General features: G+C 51.2%; 2 protein-coding genes across 6 annotated transcripts in view; both read right to left on the reverse strand.

The window, feature by feature from the left end:
- The window catches only part of JAG1 (jagged canonical Notch ligand 1), a 35,201-nt gene extending 20,562 nt beyond the window's left edge, over nucleotides 1–14,639 (reverse strand). For 2 of the 5 annotated variants that reach the window (XM_036323480.1, XM_036323478.1), the window contains exons 1-3: nucleotides 14,130–14,639; nucleotides 13,381–13,686; nucleotides 4,713–4,764 (exon numbers count right to left, since the gene is read on the reverse strand). In XM_036323480.1, coding sequence (XP_036179373.1) covers nucleotides 4,713–4,764; nucleotides 13,381–13,686; nucleotides 14,130–14,210 — 439 coding nt within the window. In that variant the 5' untranslated portion in view covers nucleotides 14,211–14,639. The remainder of the gene's footprint in view (nucleotides 1–4,712; nucleotides 4,765–13,380; nucleotides 13,687–14,129) is intronic. The other 3 variants (XM_036323481.1, XM_036323479.1, XM_036323477.1) reach the window with 2 other exon arrangements.
- LOC118662474 (translation initiation factor IF-2-like) lies at nucleotides 14,435–17,466 on the reverse strand. Its single transcript, XM_036320967.1, has 2 exons — nucleotides 17,396–17,466; nucleotides 14,435–15,702 (listed from the first exon to the last, which is right to left on the reverse strand). Exons 1-2 carry the CDS (start codon nucleotides 17,464–17,466, stop codon nucleotides 14,763–14,765), a joined length of 1,011 nt encoding a protein of 336 aa, XP_036176860.1. The 3' UTR covers nucleotides 14,435–14,762.
- Nucleotides 17,467–19,443: the final 1,977 nt, after the last annotated feature.

The following is a 19,443-nucleotide window of genomic DNA, read 5'->3' on the forward strand; positions in this document are numbered from 1 at the left end:
GGCCTTTGGCTATTAATCAAAGCCACATTGAACACTCTCGAACATATCTGCCACGTGTGTGGTTCGATCAGTAAGAAAAGAACCTAGAAACGGAAGTGCTGACTCAGAGGACGTCCACAATCCCAGACAACCACAAACTACCGCCAATGAAGTCCTGTCAGTCTGTCCTCCCACCCGCACAGGAAACTGTTTCCCAACATTATTATCAAACTTTCTGATCACTGCCTGATAGGTAAAGAAGCATCTCGTTGTAATTAGCATTTAATTAAGTGAAGGTGAGCGCCCATTCACGTGTTTACAAAATCATTTGCATCTCTTCCTGTGAGCTGTCACCTGTTTCTCTTCTTTACCAAGTCTTCTAGGGCATGGCTGGTCACGCTGATTTGCACAAGCTCTTTATACATTATAGGAAGTAGCCCACTATGGAATGCTGCTCTTAAAGAAATTTCATTATTCCAGGTCAAGGTTAGCGATCTCTCTTCTGGTTTTAGAGGTTTGTGTCTTGCTTTAGAGAGAATCTACTTCCAAACTCTTCATTGGAAGCCAACGAGTAGAGTTATGTTTTTTAAAAATGATGACCATTACCACCTTTTCAGCTGGCATTTAAACAGCAAGACTACGAACTTGATGTACTGCACCTTGCACCGTTGCCCAGAAGACAGATGAAAAAGGAATTCACCCCGGTTAAGAGGCAGATTGACAGGGTTTTGGAGCCAAGTCATGCTCGCTGAAGAGTGCCCATTGAGGAAAAATGCTGGAGCTGAAGCAGCTCTCAGGAGGAACAGAAGTGGCTCTTGCCTCAAGGCCACTGATAATCTAGTTTGAGAGAGACAGGTACTGAAGCAGCTCCGTATGCACCAGGTGCCAGGAGTTCAGGGGAGGGATGTGAGGAGGAAGCAAGGCGCTAAGTCAGCACCGCAGCCTGGTCTTGTGTTTGTTTTCTTAAACCTGCCAGCACCAACCCTTCACCACCTTGTCAAATTCAAGGCCACCTTGGAGAGACTGTGTTAGGACCTACTTGCAATGTCTTTGTGATTCTTACCCACCCACACCCCTGTTTTCCTAGGCCCAGGGCCTGTGCGCACTGAGGAGGCTATGCAAGCCCTGCAGGTGACCAGGAGTGAAGGAACGCCTGAGTGGCTCCATCCACACTCCACTTCCAACATCGCCCTATGCACCCTCTGGGTTTCTTTAACTGTCGTGTGGGCAAGACAAGCCTTGAACAAGCCCACATACCTGCAGACTTCCACCCCAGCGTGCACAGAACCACTTGCAGAAAACACTTTACTAACTTCAGTTTTGCAAATAAACACAGGCCGAAGAATGACAAAAATGTCCTCCATTAACTGTGTGTTTGTTCTGCTGGTTCAATTAAAAAGTGTAGTGAGCTATTACCATGTGATTATGAGCTCTTACTAAATGAATTATTTAAACACGCTCCCCATGGCTCAGAGGCCTCCAGGTTCTCTCAGGCAGGTATCAACAACAAACAATCCCGACAAGAGTCCAAGCCAATCCTAAAGGCACAGGCTGACATGTCATTCTCAACAGCTTAGCGTGCTTTCCACAGATTTCCAGGAAGAAATACGGTGAAGGTGTTATTTCCGAATCCTCAGATCTGCATAACTACACACCTGCGTGACACATTTTTCCTAACAGCGAAGAGGCAGAGAGTGTGTGACATGCTTTCTGGTATCTGGGTTACAGAGAGCAAGTTTGCTGCCGGCTTCTTTTAAGCTGCCTGAATCACACTTCCTATCAGCTTGGCACATTAAACATGTATCTGGGGTAGATCACGGGGTAGTCCAGCTTCGTGACTGTAAAGGGTATTAACAAGCCTTCCTGCAATCTTCAACTGCATGGAGGGGGAGCGCGAAGCGCCCACAACAGCCTTGCAGGCCAAGGAGGAGGTAATGGGAGGCGAGTCTGAGCATAACCCTAAGACCTTGCCAACCTACCAACCCAGACGGGGCAGCAAGCCCTGGTCTTGAGTATGCCTGCTTGTAGTTACATATCTAGTGAACAGCGTAATAAACTGAAGCCATTTGCTCTGGGACAGAAAGGTAAATGTTACCCTTGTACATTGCAGTCCCGAAAGGCAACAGAAATGACCCTGGAGGACTGGTGGCAGGAGAGCCAGCCTTAGACAACACGTTCCAACACATGAGCACACCTGGGCTTCGTTTGGACCATGCCCTGCTCGTGAGGGCTCATCGCAGAGCTGCTGTGCGAAGGGATTTTGTTCCCCCACTCAGGGTTCTGTCTCTAATCTGTAGCCTGGAGGTCTGCATCTTGATTGGGCCCCCCCTCCCCCAAAGGAGCCACCTCTGTTTAGGTTGCTACACACGCTCAGCATCTTCCCTCACGGAGGACAGTCCCTTGGGAGGGACAGAGGATGAAGAGAATGAAAAGCAAAACATTCCAGGCAGAGCAACAAGCATATGCAAAGGCACTGGGCACGAGAATGTGAAGACAAAGGTGACTGGTGGGGTATGACTGGAATAAGAACACAATGGATGACCACGTGGCAGGGAGACAAGGCTGGGCTATAAGGCCTGTGGGCCCACAGAGACCTGTCTTAAGAACAGTAAGAAGCTCTCAGTAAAGGTGACAAAGCTCTGGAAATACCAAGATAGCAGGAGAACGGAAAAAGCATGGGAGGCCGACCAGAGTAGATGTGGGTGGACTAATTCAGCCGCTACTGTTAAGAGTTCAGGTGTGAGCAGATGGCGACTTGGACCAGGGCAGTAGCAGGGGAGATGGTGGGAGGCGGCAGGATTCTGGGGAGGTCTTGGACACAAGATTTCCAGAACGTGGAGGTGGATTAGATATAGATGCTGAGAGAGGGATATATACAGTTCGCCCCTCCAGATTTGAACACAGTACTGGGTGTTCAAATGCTGACCAGTCAGCCATAAAGGGCTCAAGGCAGGATCTGCTTTTGGAGAGGGAAGATATCAAATTTGGCTCTGAATGTGAATTCAATTAACTTGAAAACATCAAGAGGGCTGAAGAAGCAAGCAGACAACGCACTCCCAGCAAACCCCACCTTCCTCATCGGGGTTCACAATGTGAGCCTCAATGACCTGCAGTCAGGGGGGCTTTGTGGCTCCCCCTCTTCAAGGGTACAGGTCACAAGCCCTCGTTCCCTACCCCAGGTCCTCCTGGTGCCCTCCCAGAGATCTGGCTCTACCCCCAGCAACAGATGAAACATGCCATGCCCCCGAGCTCCAAAATGGGGCGACCCCAAAATGCACATAACCATGGACAGCTCTGTATGCACACCAGCTTCCCAGGAAACAGCTACCTGACCTGCGGGGCCAGGGAAGGCCCAGGAAGTCCCTAGCCGGCCCACCAGTTTCTGAAGAAGCCATTTCTCCCTTCCCCACCCTCTTCTCCCCAATGCTTAGTTACCAGTGTAAGCAGGTCACAGTGACATAACGTTCACACAATCCCAACGTCTGTGACAAGGGAGGGAGGAGAGAACAAACAGGTGTCCAGCATCCTGACTGGCATCAGCCACAACCAAGGCTGGTCACACACCCCGACCCCACAGTGGGCCAGGGGTGTCCCTCAGGGAGGAAGTCCACAGGGCCAAGGCAAGGAGTGAGCCAAACAGCCTGGAGCCTCTGGCACTCTTAGGCTCAGCGAGGACTGGGTGGCCTCGGGCGAACCAAAGAGCCAGACAGCCCAGAAGCAGCCCATCTGACCTATACCAAGCCCTCACCAGGCCCCCTCTGGGCATCCACCATTCTCAGAATCAGTTTAAAAAAAAAAAGGCCAGGTGAGAAAAGGGGGGTGGGGGAAATGTCATTAGAAGCAACAACACAAAGAAAGGGTCAGTGAGGCAGAGCAACAAAAGGGATGAGGCATTCAGAGAACCTACGGCAAAGACAAATGTTGGCTCAACCTCTCCTCCTGCGCAGACTGAGATTTCTGCGTGAATCAGGTTTTCCGATGACGGCCACCCTGATCCTGCTGACAAAAAGGGAACTCGCAGTTTCGGCGAGGGAGGGAAACCATTTTTAAGTTCCCCTAAAGAGCAAAGACTACCTTATAAGCCAGGCTGCTGTGATTTCCATAGGTGCCCTCCACAGCTTCCCCACCGAAACCCACCCCTCGCTCCTCTGAAAAGCAGCCTGCACTCAAGAGTCATCTTTCTCAAGGGGACAAGGCAAGTGCAATGGCTGGGAGGCTCTGGAATTCCGCTTCAATGAAAGGTTTGTGGTGCGCAGTGTGGGAAACCCGGACCGGCTAGAAGCTCACCTGCCCACCGAGTGAAATTCAAGGTCGGTCTTTAGAGACCAGCGCCACCTTTGCCGGCTTTATCTTTCCGATGAGAGATTAGACGCTCACTTAAAGTTTAAATGGACTTTTAAAAAGTCACTACTTTGATCCTTTAGCCGTCTACAAGGTTTTAAAGTTGTAAAACCATTAAGATCTCTATCCCAAAGATAATCTAGGTCCCATATTCAGGGACCGAGTTAACTGGGAATCAGGCCTGGCCACTTAATAGTCTAAGCAAGACGGCCAGGGGAAGTCATGGAAAAGACACCACTGTGAGGCTCGACCTAGGGGGTGGGGGCAAATGTGGGGGGTGGTTGAAGTTCCCTGACACCCAGGAGACAGGTCCAGCTCAGACAGGGACTGCATGGCAAGCACCGCTCTTCCAGAAACGTGCACTTGGACAAGTTCTCCGCTGTGATACTTACGGAGAGTGTCGTTACTGGAATCCCACGCCTCCACGAGTAAAGTGTAGGACCTCTGCAAAGAGATAAATGACACTTAGTATTCAGAAAGAGGGGTCAGCTCTCAGTGACCTACTTTCCTGGTCTCCCCACATACCCCACCAAACAAAACCATAAAGCTGAAATGAAAATTCTTTTGCTATTGAACTGAAGGTACCCAACTCCCGCTCCCGACTCCAGCACCCACCCCAGCCTGACTCCTTTCATCTGGCGGGGGATGGCGGGGGTCGGAGGGGGGACCCACAGTGGTCATCCTGCAGGCAGCTCTAAGCCTTCATCAGAAGATGCCACCTACCTATTGGTGAGCACTTAGCATACAGTTTTCCACAACTTTCCAGACCCTAATTCTATTGCATGAGAAACACACACAAAGAATTTATTCTCAGCAAACCTAACCGGGTCTTTGTGCTGGGGGAGGGGGCCCATCCAGGAGGGCCGGGTATTGCTAAGGTTACACTTTGGGCCCTGGTGGGGCAGTCCCCAGGGAGGCCCCCTTTTCCTTTTCAGAACCCCTTTGAAAGCCCTGTCTGTGTGAGACCATCTCGGCTCCCACAAGTATCAGGTGACTCTAGGAAGCAGGAGGGGGTAGGTGCAGAGACTCCCAAGACAAAGGCGGCAACCTAACTTGGGGTGCCTGGTGGGGGCAGGGGGGCGGGGCAGGCCCTGGGGAAGAAAGTACAAAAGGGAGAAATAAGCACTCATTTGAGGGTTATATTTATTGATAAACTTATCTGTCAATAAGATCTAACATTCCAGGAATAATCCGAGTTCGCTAGCGAAACGAGTTCCCTGGCCCCTGGCGTGGTGCCAGCTATTATACGGAAGGCACCTTTTCTCTTCCAGGCTTATCTCAGAATCCCACCTGCCCCCAAATCCAAGCCATCAGTAAATTCTGCCCCATTTATTCCAATCTTCACTTTTATTCCAATCTTCGTTTGTAATTTTGGATGAGGTCAGTCTCACGAAACACCAGGGTTTAAACAAACTTTCAGCTATCTTGGCGCTGGAGAAATATAGCCACAGGGGGTAGGGACAAAAGGCGCAGGAACCCTTTTATGTGCCCCCTGCACCGTCACTGGTGGTCGGGTACCCCCACGTCAGGAACAGTAGAGCATATTAATCAAACAATGCCATGCCGCCAGAAACACACGCACCAAGAAATGACACCTACGAGGTGAAGGCAAACACGGTGTGGAAAAGGGAGCTTCATTCATAACTCAAGCAAAGCTTCCTGCTCACATAGCAACCCAGCAGGCCGCCTCCGAGAATAAAAACATCTTGTGATAGATCCTGCCTTGGAATTCAGCCGAAATATGTTTCATACTCAAAGCAGAGTAGGATTCCATTTCGTTCACTGATAACTGTGGGAAAATGCTCAGAAGAGCAAGCAAAACTGGGCAAGCCAGGGCACATGCCCAGCCCTCTCCTGTGAGTGGCCATAGGTCCAAACTCATTGTCCTTGTTAATATTTTATTAGTGAAAGTTACACCTTATCTACAGCCTCTCAGTTCCCTAGCACTTCCTACAAATTACAGGACTCTCCCCTGAGCACAGCAAGAAATTTTATTTCTCTACTGATTCGAGGTGAGCCAAGTCAGAAAGAGGCCAGACGTGGGCCCGATTCCGTATAATTAAGCCCTTCATTTGCTGGTCACGTTGAGACCCACGTTCTTCGCTTCCACATATTGTTGTAATTAATCCCCTGATTAGATGCATCGATACCCAGAGTTCTGACAGACTTGCCGAGCACTAAACACATAATACCCGCAAACCCCATGGAAAGGGAGGGCGTCCCGGGGCTGAGCTGGTGTGACTGCATTAACTCGGCTTCGTGCTCAAGGGAGAAGGCATCCTTTGGTCTTGCACAAGAACTTGGAAGACCAAGCTGTCTACCCGGCTCATCCTTGCCAGAACTGGAAAGACTTCAGAAGCTGCTGACCAGCACTGTCCCACCGGGAGGGAAGAGCGTGGCAGAGCTCTAGACGCTGCGTGTCATGATTTTCCATCACTGCCTCTGGCTCGGAGATGGATATGGGGCGAGGGCTGGAGACTGTGGTGCTGGCCACAAAGCCTTGCCAGAAAAACAAACTAAAAAGCCTTGGACCTTCTCTTCCCTTGTTTCAGAGAAGGGATTGTGGTTCTAGAATTCACCTCCTGAGCCAGGAGGATTCCTCCTGCCCAGCCTTCAGAGAAAAGGGCTCCCTTTCCAGGCCCCTATTAGGAGGCACTTTTACCACCCACTCCATCCCCACACTGTAGATCGACAATCAAGATAATTTGACAATGATTATTAGTTGCGAGGGAACTTTAATTTTTCCCAGGCCCACGCTTGACCTCTGTATATCCCAGAATATACGTGGACTCCGAGTTCCAGACCACACGCACCTCATGCCATCAAGGTAGGGTACCAGGCTGAAATCAACAATCCATTGGGATCGTGTCACACCCAATTAGCCACTGCGAATCTGACCCCAAGCAGAGGCACCAGGCCTTCCCAAGGGCTTGCAACGGAGTCCCAAGCAAGATAACCAAGTTCATACCACAAAACCCACACAAGAAAAAAGAAACAGCAAATACCTGAATTTTAGTTGGTTTCATGCTATAAAACTAAGACTCTTATTATGGAGAGTCACCTGGCTTTCATCTCCCCCCCTCTCCCCACCCATTAAGTTTGACCAGAAAAAAATGGCCTGAGGGCAAAGCCTCAGGAAGGATGGGTTGCTAACAGACCTTCAGTCTGGGTTGGCAGAGTGAATCACTTCCGCCCCTTCCCAACTCCAGGCCCATGGAAACTGGCAACACAGCAGCTGGTTCTCAGGTTCTCATTCTCAGGCAGCAGGAGGGAGGAATGGTCGGCTTTCAGAGTGACCTCTGGGGAGGACTTCTATGGAATTTTACCTAGGAGATTCCTGACAGCCAAGCCCCAAGGCATTCCAGGGCCACCCGGTGCCCTCCAAGCACCTCCCTGGCCTCGGCACTGAGGCTGTGGGAGGGCTGTGTGCTGTGCCCATCACACTCCTCGGTGGTTACCTTGGCACCAGGCAGAGTGGTAAGCACTTAATTGCCACATTAAGAAGGGGGATGTAAGAAACAAAGGTAATTGTGTTGGCAGCTGGGAGCTTCCTTTTCCTGGCAACAGTGGCAGCCAAACCAAGCCCTGAGAAGCGGCTGCCTCCACTCCTGCCAAGCTGACGGACACAAACAAACCGCCATCCAAACGGCACGCGTGCAGCGTCCAAAACCCCAGGCCACCGCGACAGGCGGCCCGAGGAACTCACACCCTGGGAATGCCCCAAGTGCCCACGGGGCCATTGTACAGAGGCACTCGCCCCGGGATTGTCTGGGGCCGTGTACTCTCTGCTGACTCAACTGTCGCTTCCTGTTGCCGGCCCTGTATTAGCATTATTTTTGGAGACGCCACATTATTCTCTATAATCCTCATTTCAGTCCCTTCGGCCACACTATTGTCCTGCCTGTGTCTGGGTGGCCAGAGTATAAAATATTCCAGTCACAGACATCAAGTAAAGGTGCCAGAGATTCCATGTGTGGGCACACTCACACACACAATTCACATATCGCAGGGTTTGGGCCAGGTGAGGCATGGAGAAAGGACAACTACCCCAGAGCATCCAATCTAAGAAGACTGTAGTCATAGAGAGCCATTCAGCCTGCAGGGCTTGATGTTTCAATAGAGTCCGATCTGGTTACAAAGGGTGATTTTCTCATGAAAGCCCACCTCAAAGACCCACCAAGCGGCCCCAGAGCTCAATCCAGATTTGAGACTCAATGAGATGCCCCCACCCCTTTCCCATCATTACCCTTACCTGTTTGAAAAGCATCCCACTGATAATTAAATGCACCAGTTACAAAAGGGTGGCGAGGTTAATAGATAGAATGCCGAGAAGCCAGCCAAGCACAACCGCTGGTTCACACCGAGCAAGCCTGAACAAGAAGCCTTTCTACTTATTTACCAAAAGTGCATAAAAACTGGGCTGAGCTGGTAGAGGGCTCTGAATGTTTGACTATTTACATATCACTTTTAACCACTGGGAACCATGTTGCAGAATTTCTTCCCGGCACATGCACTGCACTGGTGACAAATGTCACTGACACCATAAAAACAAGGGCCTCAGGGCAGTCCACGCAGTGATCAGAAACCAGCAAGGAAGTCACAACAGGGCCACTTGGCCCCAAAAGCCAAGATAAACGCGATATATTTCCGAACCCAGAACCCTACCCCACCTCCACTACCATTCTAGGAAACACAAGAATCATCACTTCCCATGCATCCTAATACATCTCCCTAAAGTTGAAAAAAGCTTAAGTTTAAAATGTAGTTAAAAGCTGTCACTTTTCTCAGCAGCTTAGAACCTAACCTAGGGGTTGGGGGTGGAAGGGAGCAGGGGTAGGAACATGCCTCTGAAATTCACCAAGGGGGAATTCTCAGAAATATTTGCCGTTGTGGATTACCATGCTAATTGTAGGCACATCCAAAGAGCATGCATTCTTACTCTGCAGCCAATCTGGAAAGCCTGACATTGGAACCAAGTTCCGCTCTTCTACAATGGGCCTGTGGCTGCTGTGAATCCAATCAAGGCCTCTGTTTGCATTCCCATTCCCAGATCAGGGCTCTGAAGACTCTTTGTTGCCTTGGCTTCATTTTCTGTGTGCATAACACCTTTCCTCCACGTTACACCTTCCACTTGCCTTCTATCCAAAGGGTCTCCTTTACCACTCTTAGCTGCAAAGATTCTAGGCAGTATTCAGTTCGCTGGTTTTCTAGGAGGCTACATACCACCTCTTAAGTAGTTGCTGCTTCTCCTCCTTACCCATACTACTCCCCCAAAGTCCTTTTGCCAAAAGCTTCACCGATCTCTAAAAATGTCTGAAGTCCCTGTAGAATTATGGGTGGGGAGTTGGTGGGTTGTAAACTCATGTAAGTACTGGAGGTTTGAATAAGTTGCTAAGAAACAAGACAACAAGGAGGAAGAAAACACAGAGAAGGTTACACCTGGAAGAGAAGAGATGTCAGAGGCCAAGTGCCTTGAATATAAGGATTCCTTCCATTTGGGAGCAGCCATGCTGCAGACACTTGGTACAAAGTGAGCACAACCCTACTACATTCCTAAGCCCAGTTTTGCAATGCAGTCATTTCATCACTTTCCTCAGGTAAGTGTCTTAGGGCAAAGGGTGTTTCTCCAAGTGCACAAAGTCCCTTGCTCTGAGCATGTACACACATGTGCACTGTATGTATGCATGCGGACCCCATGGATTGCACATACTGGCTGCAGAAATGAGCTGGCTCAAATGAAGACCCCTTCCCGCTGCCCTCCACATGTCCACACCACATCTGTGAAGGCTTAGGGACTAGAAACACGGAAGGCATAAAACCAAGGACTGCGAATCATATTCTGATTAACCTGTGGCATCCAATTTACCCAAACCCCTAGCAGTTGCTCATTCAGGCCTTTAAGAGTGAAGGTGCCAACGCTGGCACCCTCTGGTACACAAGGTACCCGCTGGCACCCTCTGGTACCAAGGTACCCTCTGGTATCATATTTCATTGTATTTTCTTTAAAAATTAAGCTGATCTCAGCAAGCCTGTTATCAGTGCCAATGGCATTTAAATATGAGGCTGAGAGACCATATACTATATCTCAGTTGCTTCCCCCAAAGTATCTCTAGATTCATTTCACCCTAGGGCCAGCGGGACATCATAAAACTAACGGGGGTTTTGAGTTCCTGAAAAGCTTTAGGGGCTGAGTAGTGGTAATTACACTGGTAATGTATTTTTAATAAACAGGCACTACTGAGATTTAGTGGGAGGAGCAACTTACCCATTTCAGTGATTTATAAATGGTTACTCCCAAATTATTTCTCATTAAGCCCAATTACCTCTCACCATGTGTGTTATCACCAAGACCCCGATTGGAGGATCATAAATCAGGCTGGTTGCTTCAAGACAAGCCCCTAGGAGCAGCATCAGTATTGCTATTATAAACCATCAATGAAAACTACCACAAAGCTGGGGCGGGGGCAGCAGATCCAAGTGGGACATAATTTGATACCATCTGGCAGACAGTCCCACCTCTACAGAGCTTCCCATGTGGACACTGGGATGTGGATTATTCCGTATCTGACCAAATCACTTCCTCCTCTTCCTCCCCAGAACACGAACAGTTGTTTGATAGGGGTCATAATTCTCGACAAAAGATGTGAATCGCACGACCTTCTAAAATGACCTTTGACCGTGCCCCTGAACCACAGGTCTTCCATTGTCAGCAAATTTGGGAGGACCCACGGTAACAGAAATTGAGGCTGCCTGGGGGGCTGGGAAATCAGGTGGCAGGCAGTTCAAGGTTTGATTTGTTTTTAAGCCACATATGCTGTAAAGTTTGAATTCTGTACCAAATTCAGTCACTCCCTATTCAAGAAAATCTGTTTTAAATAGACAGGCTTATTAATATTTAATTGCCAAAGTAAATGAAGCTGTGCTTATTTATTTCCATGTTTACTCGGCTACCTGAGGGCTTTCATTTCAGTTAACACTCACCCTGGAATCATTCTTGAAAGTTACAGGCTGTGGTTGTTTCTCCAACCGCACTCAGAAAAATAAACTAAAACAATACACCTGAACTCTGGTTTCTCTTGGGAAGTAAAGCTTATATTTCACAGCAGGCCTTTTTGGGGCAGTAGGGTGGAGACTTGTTTATGAGTGATACATGCATTTGGCCTAACTTCAAAGGAACCACACACTCAGTGTAGACCAAGCGGTCCCCCCATTCTAGAAAGTCTATTTCATGGTTGGTGACCTGTGGGCCTGAAACCACAGAAGAGCACCAGCAAATCAATCATCTCTCTGCCCTCACATGCCACTTCCGCTCCTTCCCCATCCAGGACTCTCTGCCAAGTGTCAAAAGGGGACAGACACACCTTCCAGGTCACTTTCCGCAGCCAGCCTGGGGAGCAAGGCTCCCTCCCTGTTTCCACCCATCCTCTGACCCTACTCTCCAAAATGAACCTCAGCCAGGCTGGCAGCTTTTCCACATCACTAATAAGATTCCTTTTATGGTCTTGTGAAAAGCGAGGGGCTCGGGACTGAGCCTGGGAGGGTGGAACCACCTGCAGGCCCCTTCCTGAAACTCCAAACACACGTTGAAGGGCAGTCAGTATTCACAGTCAATGTGGGCCCAGCCGGATTTAAAATGTGGCTAACCTCTTTAGCTTAAAGTTCTCCCTAATAGGGGATTAACAAGATAAACGTGCTTTACAAAAATGAAATCCCGTAACAGAAGCAGCCCTTCTTTCTGAGAGCGCCACAGAGCACAGGTTTTTCTAAACCCCTCTTAATGGCATGTTTTTGATAACTGTCTTATCTCCTCCGAGGCAGAGAGGGCACTTTAAAAAGCCAGGTCCTGCAAACGTGAGAGCCACCCCCAGCTTCACATATACCAAAGCAGACATTCTAATTCTGCCCTGTCCTCCCCACCCCCAGCTGGGAAGCACAGCCCCAGCCCACGGATAGGAGGCAGCAGAGTGCACCCCATCAGAGCACGTGGTGGAGAGTATTCCCCTAGGCACAGAGCTCCCCCTCTCACCACCCACCCTCCCAGCACAGGCTGGGCCAAGCCACAATCCTGGCAATGAGTCACGCCTCCTGGACAGCAGGAAAGGGGCAGAGGGCACCAACATTTTCCCCTTTCCTCCTCTTCTGCAATCGCATTTATCTTCCTTCCACCCATTTCGGGATGTTGCAAGGGCCTCGCTGTGGGGGTCTGCCAGCGGCGCCCGGAGCCTCCAAAGGCTCTCAGACGGGGGTCCATGGGCTTGCACCCGCGGTAACTGCCTCTAGTGCCCCGCCACTTCCAGGCTCTGGCACGCCCCTGAAGACTTGCGGGGACCATGCGCTCTCCGGACAAGGGCATTCCCCCGCCCTTCCCGGGGAAGTTTGCAAACACAGCTGTTCCAGGGCCCGGGAACCACTGGAAGCGACGCCACAAGGCTACACCGCACGGGGGCGAGGGCAGGAAGGGACCGGCAGGGGGCGGAGGCAGCTCGGGCGAAGGCCCGGAGACCCTCCCCCCTCCGGCGGCCGCCCCCGAGCCCTCGCACCCAGCCCGGAGAGCGCCCCCGCACGCACCAAAATCTCCTGGGGAGCAGCGGGAAACGGGTTCCCTCCACACCCTCCAGGAAGGACACACCCGCCCTCCCGGCCGTCCACGGGAAAGGGGAGGGTGCCAATTTGGACGTCGTTCGAAGGCCAAAACGGAGCCGAGTCGCCTTCCACCGCGTTTAATTGGTTAAGCAAGGATCATCGATAATGACCTCCTGGTTTGGGACGGGGGCGGGGGGGTTTACTCTGGGGCCTTCAAGTTGCAAGTTAAACCCGCTTTCCTGGGAGCTTTGCTCCCAAATCTCTGGGGTACCCATTTTCCTGTGCTCTTAGCAAAAAGCAGCGGGGATGGGCCTGCCGAGTCTTGCTCCCTAACCCCCCAACCCCCAAAAATCTTCCCCTATGAGCGAGCGCCGCGTGAAGCCAAGACTCTCATATCCCTCTCGCAGGAGAAAGCAGGGCTCGGCAGACGCGGGTGCGAAGCTCGGCGCGGCCTCCCAGCCCGCGCCCGTCACTCACCGGCCAGGCGAAACTGAAAGGCAGAACGATACGGTTACGTTCATTGCCGCGGCTGGTCTTGAGGTTGAAGGTGTTGCCCCCGATGACAGGAGTGGACCCCGAGCCGAAGCTGCAGGGCCCCTCGGCCGTGACGCGGGACTGGTACTCCTTGAGGCACACTTTGAAGTACGTGTCACACTCGTCGCGGGCGCACTTGCGGTCCCCCGGGCTCCGGGCACCGCCACAGCAGTTCCCGTTCTGCAGCTCCCCGTTCACGTTCTGCATGGACAGGATCTCCAACTCGAACTGGCCGGAGGCCCCGCACACCTGCCGGCGAGGAAGGGAGGTCAGCACGGGGAAAAGTTGTTTTCTTCGAGGATGGAAGTGGCGGCTCCCTCCCTCCCGCCCCGATGAGCCCTCGGCGCCAAGTGAAAATAATTTTGCAAAACTGAGCGCCAAGACTCAACGTGATTCCCGGGCAAAAAATAAAAAAAAATAAAAAAATGCACGAGTGCGGGAGAAATCCGACGACTGCCCTGGAGTAGCAAGGGAGGAGCGAACATGCCCCCCTGCCCAGCCTGGAGGATACACTTAGAAGGACGGGGGGCTCCCCCAGCCCAGGTGCAGCCTCTCGGGCGCAGGGGCCCGGCTGGGGAGCTGGGTGACCGAGGACTCCTGGTCCCGCTCGCGGCGCTCAACCGCAGGCGTCCTGGGCGTCGCGAGGGAAAGGAGAGGGCGGCCTGTACGAGTGAGGCCCCGCGGGCTCCTACCTTGGCTCGCAGGGCGCAGAGCAGGGCGAGCAGGAGGCTCAGGGGGCGCCCGGGCCGGCCGCGAGTCCGTGGGGACCGCATCGCTGCGCCGCGCGCCGCGGGCACTCGGGACGCCGCCGCCGCCGCCGCCGCTGTTCGCGCTGGTGCTCCTGCCGGTGCTGCCGCCGGTGCTGCCGTCGCCGCTGCCCCTGCGGCCGCCGCGCCCCGGCTCTAATATACTCCGCCGATTGGAGCATGCACGACTGGAAAACAACACCACTTTTCAAAAGCCCTTTCAAGAGCGGCCGGTTCCAGAAGGCAAAGAGCCCGGCCTCCTTTTATTATTCTGATCGCTTCTTTGAGGCGCTCCCCCTCCTCTTCCACCTCCCGGCTTTCTTTCCTTCTCTCGCGCTCCCCTCTTTTATTATTATGATTATGTGCAGCCTTTTATTCCCTTTCAGATCAGCTGCACAGAAAGAGGGAGGGAGGGGAGGAAAAAAAAAACAACCCAAGCCCAGCTCGCGGGCCGGCCGCAGGTAACACAATGACGCGTGCCCTCTCGGCTCTCGGAGAGGGACTCGGAGAGCCCGTCTGGGAGCCGCAGCCCTGGCTGGCCACCTTTACCCAGCGCGCCCGGCAGGCGCATGCGCTCTATTAATATTCATGAGGGGCGTGTCCGTCGGAGTCACGCCCCTTCCCCTTCGGGTTGCTGGGTAGGGGGAGTACGGGGAGGAACTTGCCAGGGGGATGGGGGTCCAGGGATACGCTGGACGGCGTGGACGTTGGGGAACCCAGCACAGACCCCCCCGCCCCCGGGGAGCCCTGGGTCTGGCGAGGATGGGGGGAGGGCGCAGGAAAGAACTTGGAAGTGTCAGTTGCTCGGGGACGCCCGGGGCCCTTGGCGCGGACCGCCCCCTCGGGCGCCTTGGGCCGGGCGCCTCGGCCCGCTCGCCGGGACCCCAGGTGTAGGCGCCGCGGCGCTGCCCGAGCGGTCGGAGCGGGGCGGCTTCCGCCTTCCAAGCCGCCTGCGTCAGCTGCGGCTTTCGCCCCCGGAGGAGGGCCTGCCCGCCGGGAGCCGGCCCGCTTCCCGCGAGGGAGCGAGCCGTCCAGAGCGCGCTGCTGGCGGCGGTAGCGGCAGAGGCGGCGGCGGGGCTGGCGCGCTGGCCGCCGTCTGCTCGCCCAGCGGAGGCGACCGGGGCAGGCGCTGCTGGGAACTTTGAAAAACTTTCCCGGAGCCAGGCTCGCCGCAGTTTCGAGGGAAAGCCTCGGCCGCGCCCCACCCCCTCCCAAATCCGAGTCTGCGGAGCCTCGGAGGGCTCTCAGTTTCCTTCCCAAACCGCGCCTGGGCTGCGGCGAGGGGAAACTGGAGGGAGAGGGCCGCGGGCGCGCTGGGGCCCTGCTCGGGCTTTGGGAAGGGCAGGCAGAGGTGCTGGTGGGCTCGGGCTCACCCTTTCCCCAGCCCCGCTGCCCTGGCCGCAGTGCCGGGATTGCACCTGTAGGCGGCCTCCGAGCTGCTTTCTGGGTGGCAAGAGATGAGCCTGGAAAGGACCATCTATGTTTCACCGCCGGCGCCTGGCAGCACCACTTGGCTTTTCTGGGGTGGCAGTGGACACTCAGGCTATTTTCCACCCCGAGGCGAGCCTCCGGTCATTGTCAAGGTCAAAGGAAACCTGCGGGCTGGCGGAAGCCTCTCTCACCCCTCTTCCAGAGGACCCGCTGCTGTGTTTGAGGGGACCTCTTTAAGGAAGAGAATGGTTTCCACTGAAGGATGGACAAAGTTTTGGCCCTTGTATTACAGAAAAGGCGTGACTATTTGGGGACCGGATCCTGGCTCCAGCCCTCCGGAGCTCTGTGGCGTAATGGGCTGCAGTGGGTCAAGGGAAAATAGTTTCCAGTATGCTGAGTTATGAGAGTATAAAAGGGTGGGTAATTTGTGGTTATTATTTAATGGGTGTCTCAATATGGACAGTAATATTCACACAGGGGAATAAAATATGGTAACTGACCTTTTTACACTGATTCAAAGCCAGCAAGGATGGTTTAGAATATTAGCATTTCAGCAGCTCAAGAACACCGAAGAAAGGCACCGTCTTAATGGTAATGTATCCCATCTAATGCTCATTGGTGAGAGAATTAATCCATACTTTCAAAGAGGTATCTGTGAGAGCAGAACAAGCTTGTCGTTGGCATAGGCAGTGGCAAACTGGGCATTTTGTCTTCATGTTCCCCAGGCCTCGTTTTCCCCATTTATCCTAAATGCAAGGCCTCCAGTTGCCAACTGTGTTCCTATATAGACTTTTCTTTTATTTTTTTAAAAAATATTTTTATTGATTTCAGAGAGGAAGGGAGAGGAAGAGAGAGAAGCATCAATGATGACAGGGAATCATTGATTGGCTGCCTCCTGCACACCCCCTACTGGGGATCCAGCCCACAACCTCCGCATGTGCCCTTGACTGGAATCGAACCTGGGACCCTTCAGTCTGCAGGCCAACACTCTGCGCACTGAGCCAAACTGGCTAGGGCTATACAGACTTTTCTTACCAGTTTCCATAAACTAATCTCCCCCACCTCCTATCTGCCCCCTCCTCACCTCTACTCCCCAAAAGCAAAATGCTGGTGCTGGAAAAAGCACAATTTATGAAGGCTGATGAGGTACTAAAATACACATCTCTTGTAGTTCCCATTACCCAAACCCGTTCAAATTCTATGCCCTGTACCCCTGTCCTCCCCCCCCCCCCCCCAACACAGGTCTCAAAAAGAAGTTATGGAGCGAGGCCTTTCCTTGAGCAGTTTAGATCCAGCCACCTGGCTTAACCCAAGAAGGCTACCTGAGATGCAGGTGCCTCCTGTTAGTAATCTGGGCTGTATGTAAACGGGGGGCGGGGTGGGGGTCGGCTCCAAGCCACAGGTGAGGTTAGCCCCCTTGACTAACAGGAGAGAGAACATTGATTTTCCTGGGGTTGAAACTACCCGATCCACCCTAATAGAAATATCAAATCACACCAATAAAATTATCCTGCTAAATAGTACATTGTCCCTCACCCTCTCTGAGCTTGGGAACCCACTTGTAGAGAAGACAGTTGTGGGTTTCAGTGGATTCTTTTGAAAATTTTCAGTTGGGACTCTTCCAACTCATTGGTACTCCCCCAAAAAGCCAGTCACGTGTACTGCAACAAGTGGAAGCTCATCCTATACTTCCCCACAGCAGTTCTCAGCCCCTCCCTGCTGAGTGGGGAACCACTGTGGAAAGAACTCAAACATGTAGATTTGGCCAGGTCACATCCTACCTTTGGCTGTAGCCTATCGTAAGTGAAGATTCCAGAAGACTGTTCCTGTGAAAAATGCCGCATTTAACCATCACACCTGTACCTGTGAGAAGAGGAGAGGCTATAGTCTCTTACTATCTGCTCTGTCTCAGGTGCTCCAACCACCATCCATGGGCAATTTAATTTTAAAAAGATGATGCCTTGTTTTTCTTTTTCCACAAAACTTACCCTTCCTTTATTGAATCACCAACAAACCGCAGTGCTAAACCAACTAACAGCTTGAGAGACGTTCAAGCTGTTATAATTGTATTTAGATTATACAATTAGAAAGGATGCTGATACTTTTAGTCAACTTAAAGCTCGGGTTAACACTGATAAAAGTAAGCAAATCATTATTTATTGAGAACTACGTTATATTAAGCAACACGAATGATCTCAAAAATATGTGAGTGACAGAAGCTAAATGCAAAGGACTGCATACTACATAAATCCATTTGTTTTGAGTTCTAGAACAGGCAAAACTAATCTAGGTAATTAAAAATTGAAGCAGTGATTGCTTGCGGAGATAGGAGGGTGGAGACAGCTGGGATGGGCTTGAGGCCTCTTGGGGAGGGGTAATCTGTATCTTGATAAGGGTTTGGGTTACACAGGTGTATGCATGCAAAATTCATTAAAAAGTAGGCTTAAGATTGGAGTATTTAATTTTATGTTCGAAAGAAAAACAGTTGTACTATTTGAGTTAATTATATAAGTGCTGAAGTATTTCGAGGGAAGTGAAAAGATATTTGCAACTTGGAAATGCACAAGAATTAGAGGGATCGATGGATGGATGGGTAGATAAATGCTAAAGCAAAATAAGTGCTAATGATTGGCTCTAGGGCAGTGGTTCTCAACCTTGGCTGCACATTAGAATCACCTGGGAATCTTTTTAAAATCCTGATTTCTGGGCCTCATCCTCCGGAAATTCTGTTTCTTTGTTATGGGACGAGGCCACAACATTAGTAACAAAGAAACAGAATTTCTGGAGGATGAGGCCCAGAAATCAGGATTTTAAAAAGATTCCCAGGTGATTTTAATGTGCAGCCAAGGCTGAGAACCACTGCTCTAGGTGGTGGGCATGCTGGTGTTCACATAAAAGTCTTTCAATTTTTTCTACGTTTGAAATTTTTCACTGTAAAATGCTGAGGAAAATAGTTATTGATGTACCAGGTACTGTGTAGGATGCAAGGAACATGGTGGACGACAACACAACATATTGGACTTAAGCCAGCCGTGGGCAAACTACGGCCCACGGGCCGGATCCGGCCCGTTTGAAATGAATAAAACTAAAAAAAAAAAAAAAAAAAAAAAAAAAAAAGACCGTACCCTTTTATGTAATGATGTTTACTTTGAATTTATATTAGTTCACACAAACACTCCATCCATGCTTTTGTTCCGGCCCTCCGGTCCAGTTTAAGAACCCATTGTGGCCCTCGAGTCCCTGACTTAAGCCATGGCCGGTGTGGGTCAGTTGGTTGGGCATCATCTTACGCACTGAAAGTTTGCCTGTTAGATTCCTGTAAGGGCACATGCCCGAGTTTCGGGCTCAATCCCAGATAGGGGGTGTACAGGAGGCAACCGATTAATGTTTCACTCTCACATCAATGTTTATCTCTCCGTCTCTCTCTAAAAATCAATAAAAATATTTTAAAAATAGTGGACTTGAGCATTACAGAGTGGAGGGCATGCTTGTCTCAGATGAAGACAGTGCAGATTATAGTAATGAACAAGCGGAACATGGTTCCTTTCCCTTATTCCTTTATTCCCAATTCCTTTCTTCTTTCCATTAAATAAGAGAGGAAGGTCCAAAGGGACACTTAAAATGTCCTTTAGTATCTTCCTTTTTCTTTGTTTGAATATTACAGAGAAGTTAAGGAAGCTCATGAGCCTTATCCCACAGAAAAGCAGATGTGATATATTTCTGCTCCTTTCCAGTAGAAGCAAAGGATGCTGATGGGTCCTACGAGCTCTTCTCTGTTCCACCAGGTTAGCATGGCAGAAAACGCCAGCCCCAGGAACTCTGTCCAGCC

This window comes from Myotis myotis, unplaced genomic scaffold (genome assembly GCF_014108235.1).
Source record: "Myotis myotis isolate mMyoMyo1 unplaced genomic scaffold, mMyoMyo1.p scaffold_m19_p_9, whole genome shotgun sequence".
Classification (NCBI taxonomy): domain Eukaryota; kingdom Metazoa; phylum Chordata; class Mammalia; order Chiroptera; family Vespertilionidae; genus Myotis; species Myotis myotis.

Excerpts from the sequence above, each read along its gene's own strand:
- LOC118662474 (XM_036320967.1), bottom strand. The coding sequence starts at position 17,466 with ATGGTTAAATGCGGCATTTTTCACAGGAACAGTCTTCTGGAATCTTCA. Across the intron at positions 15,703-17,395 it reads ACGATAGGCTACAGCCAAAG|AAAAGCCAAGTGGTGCTGCC; the intron begins GTAGGATGTGAC and ends CTGCCACCCCAG.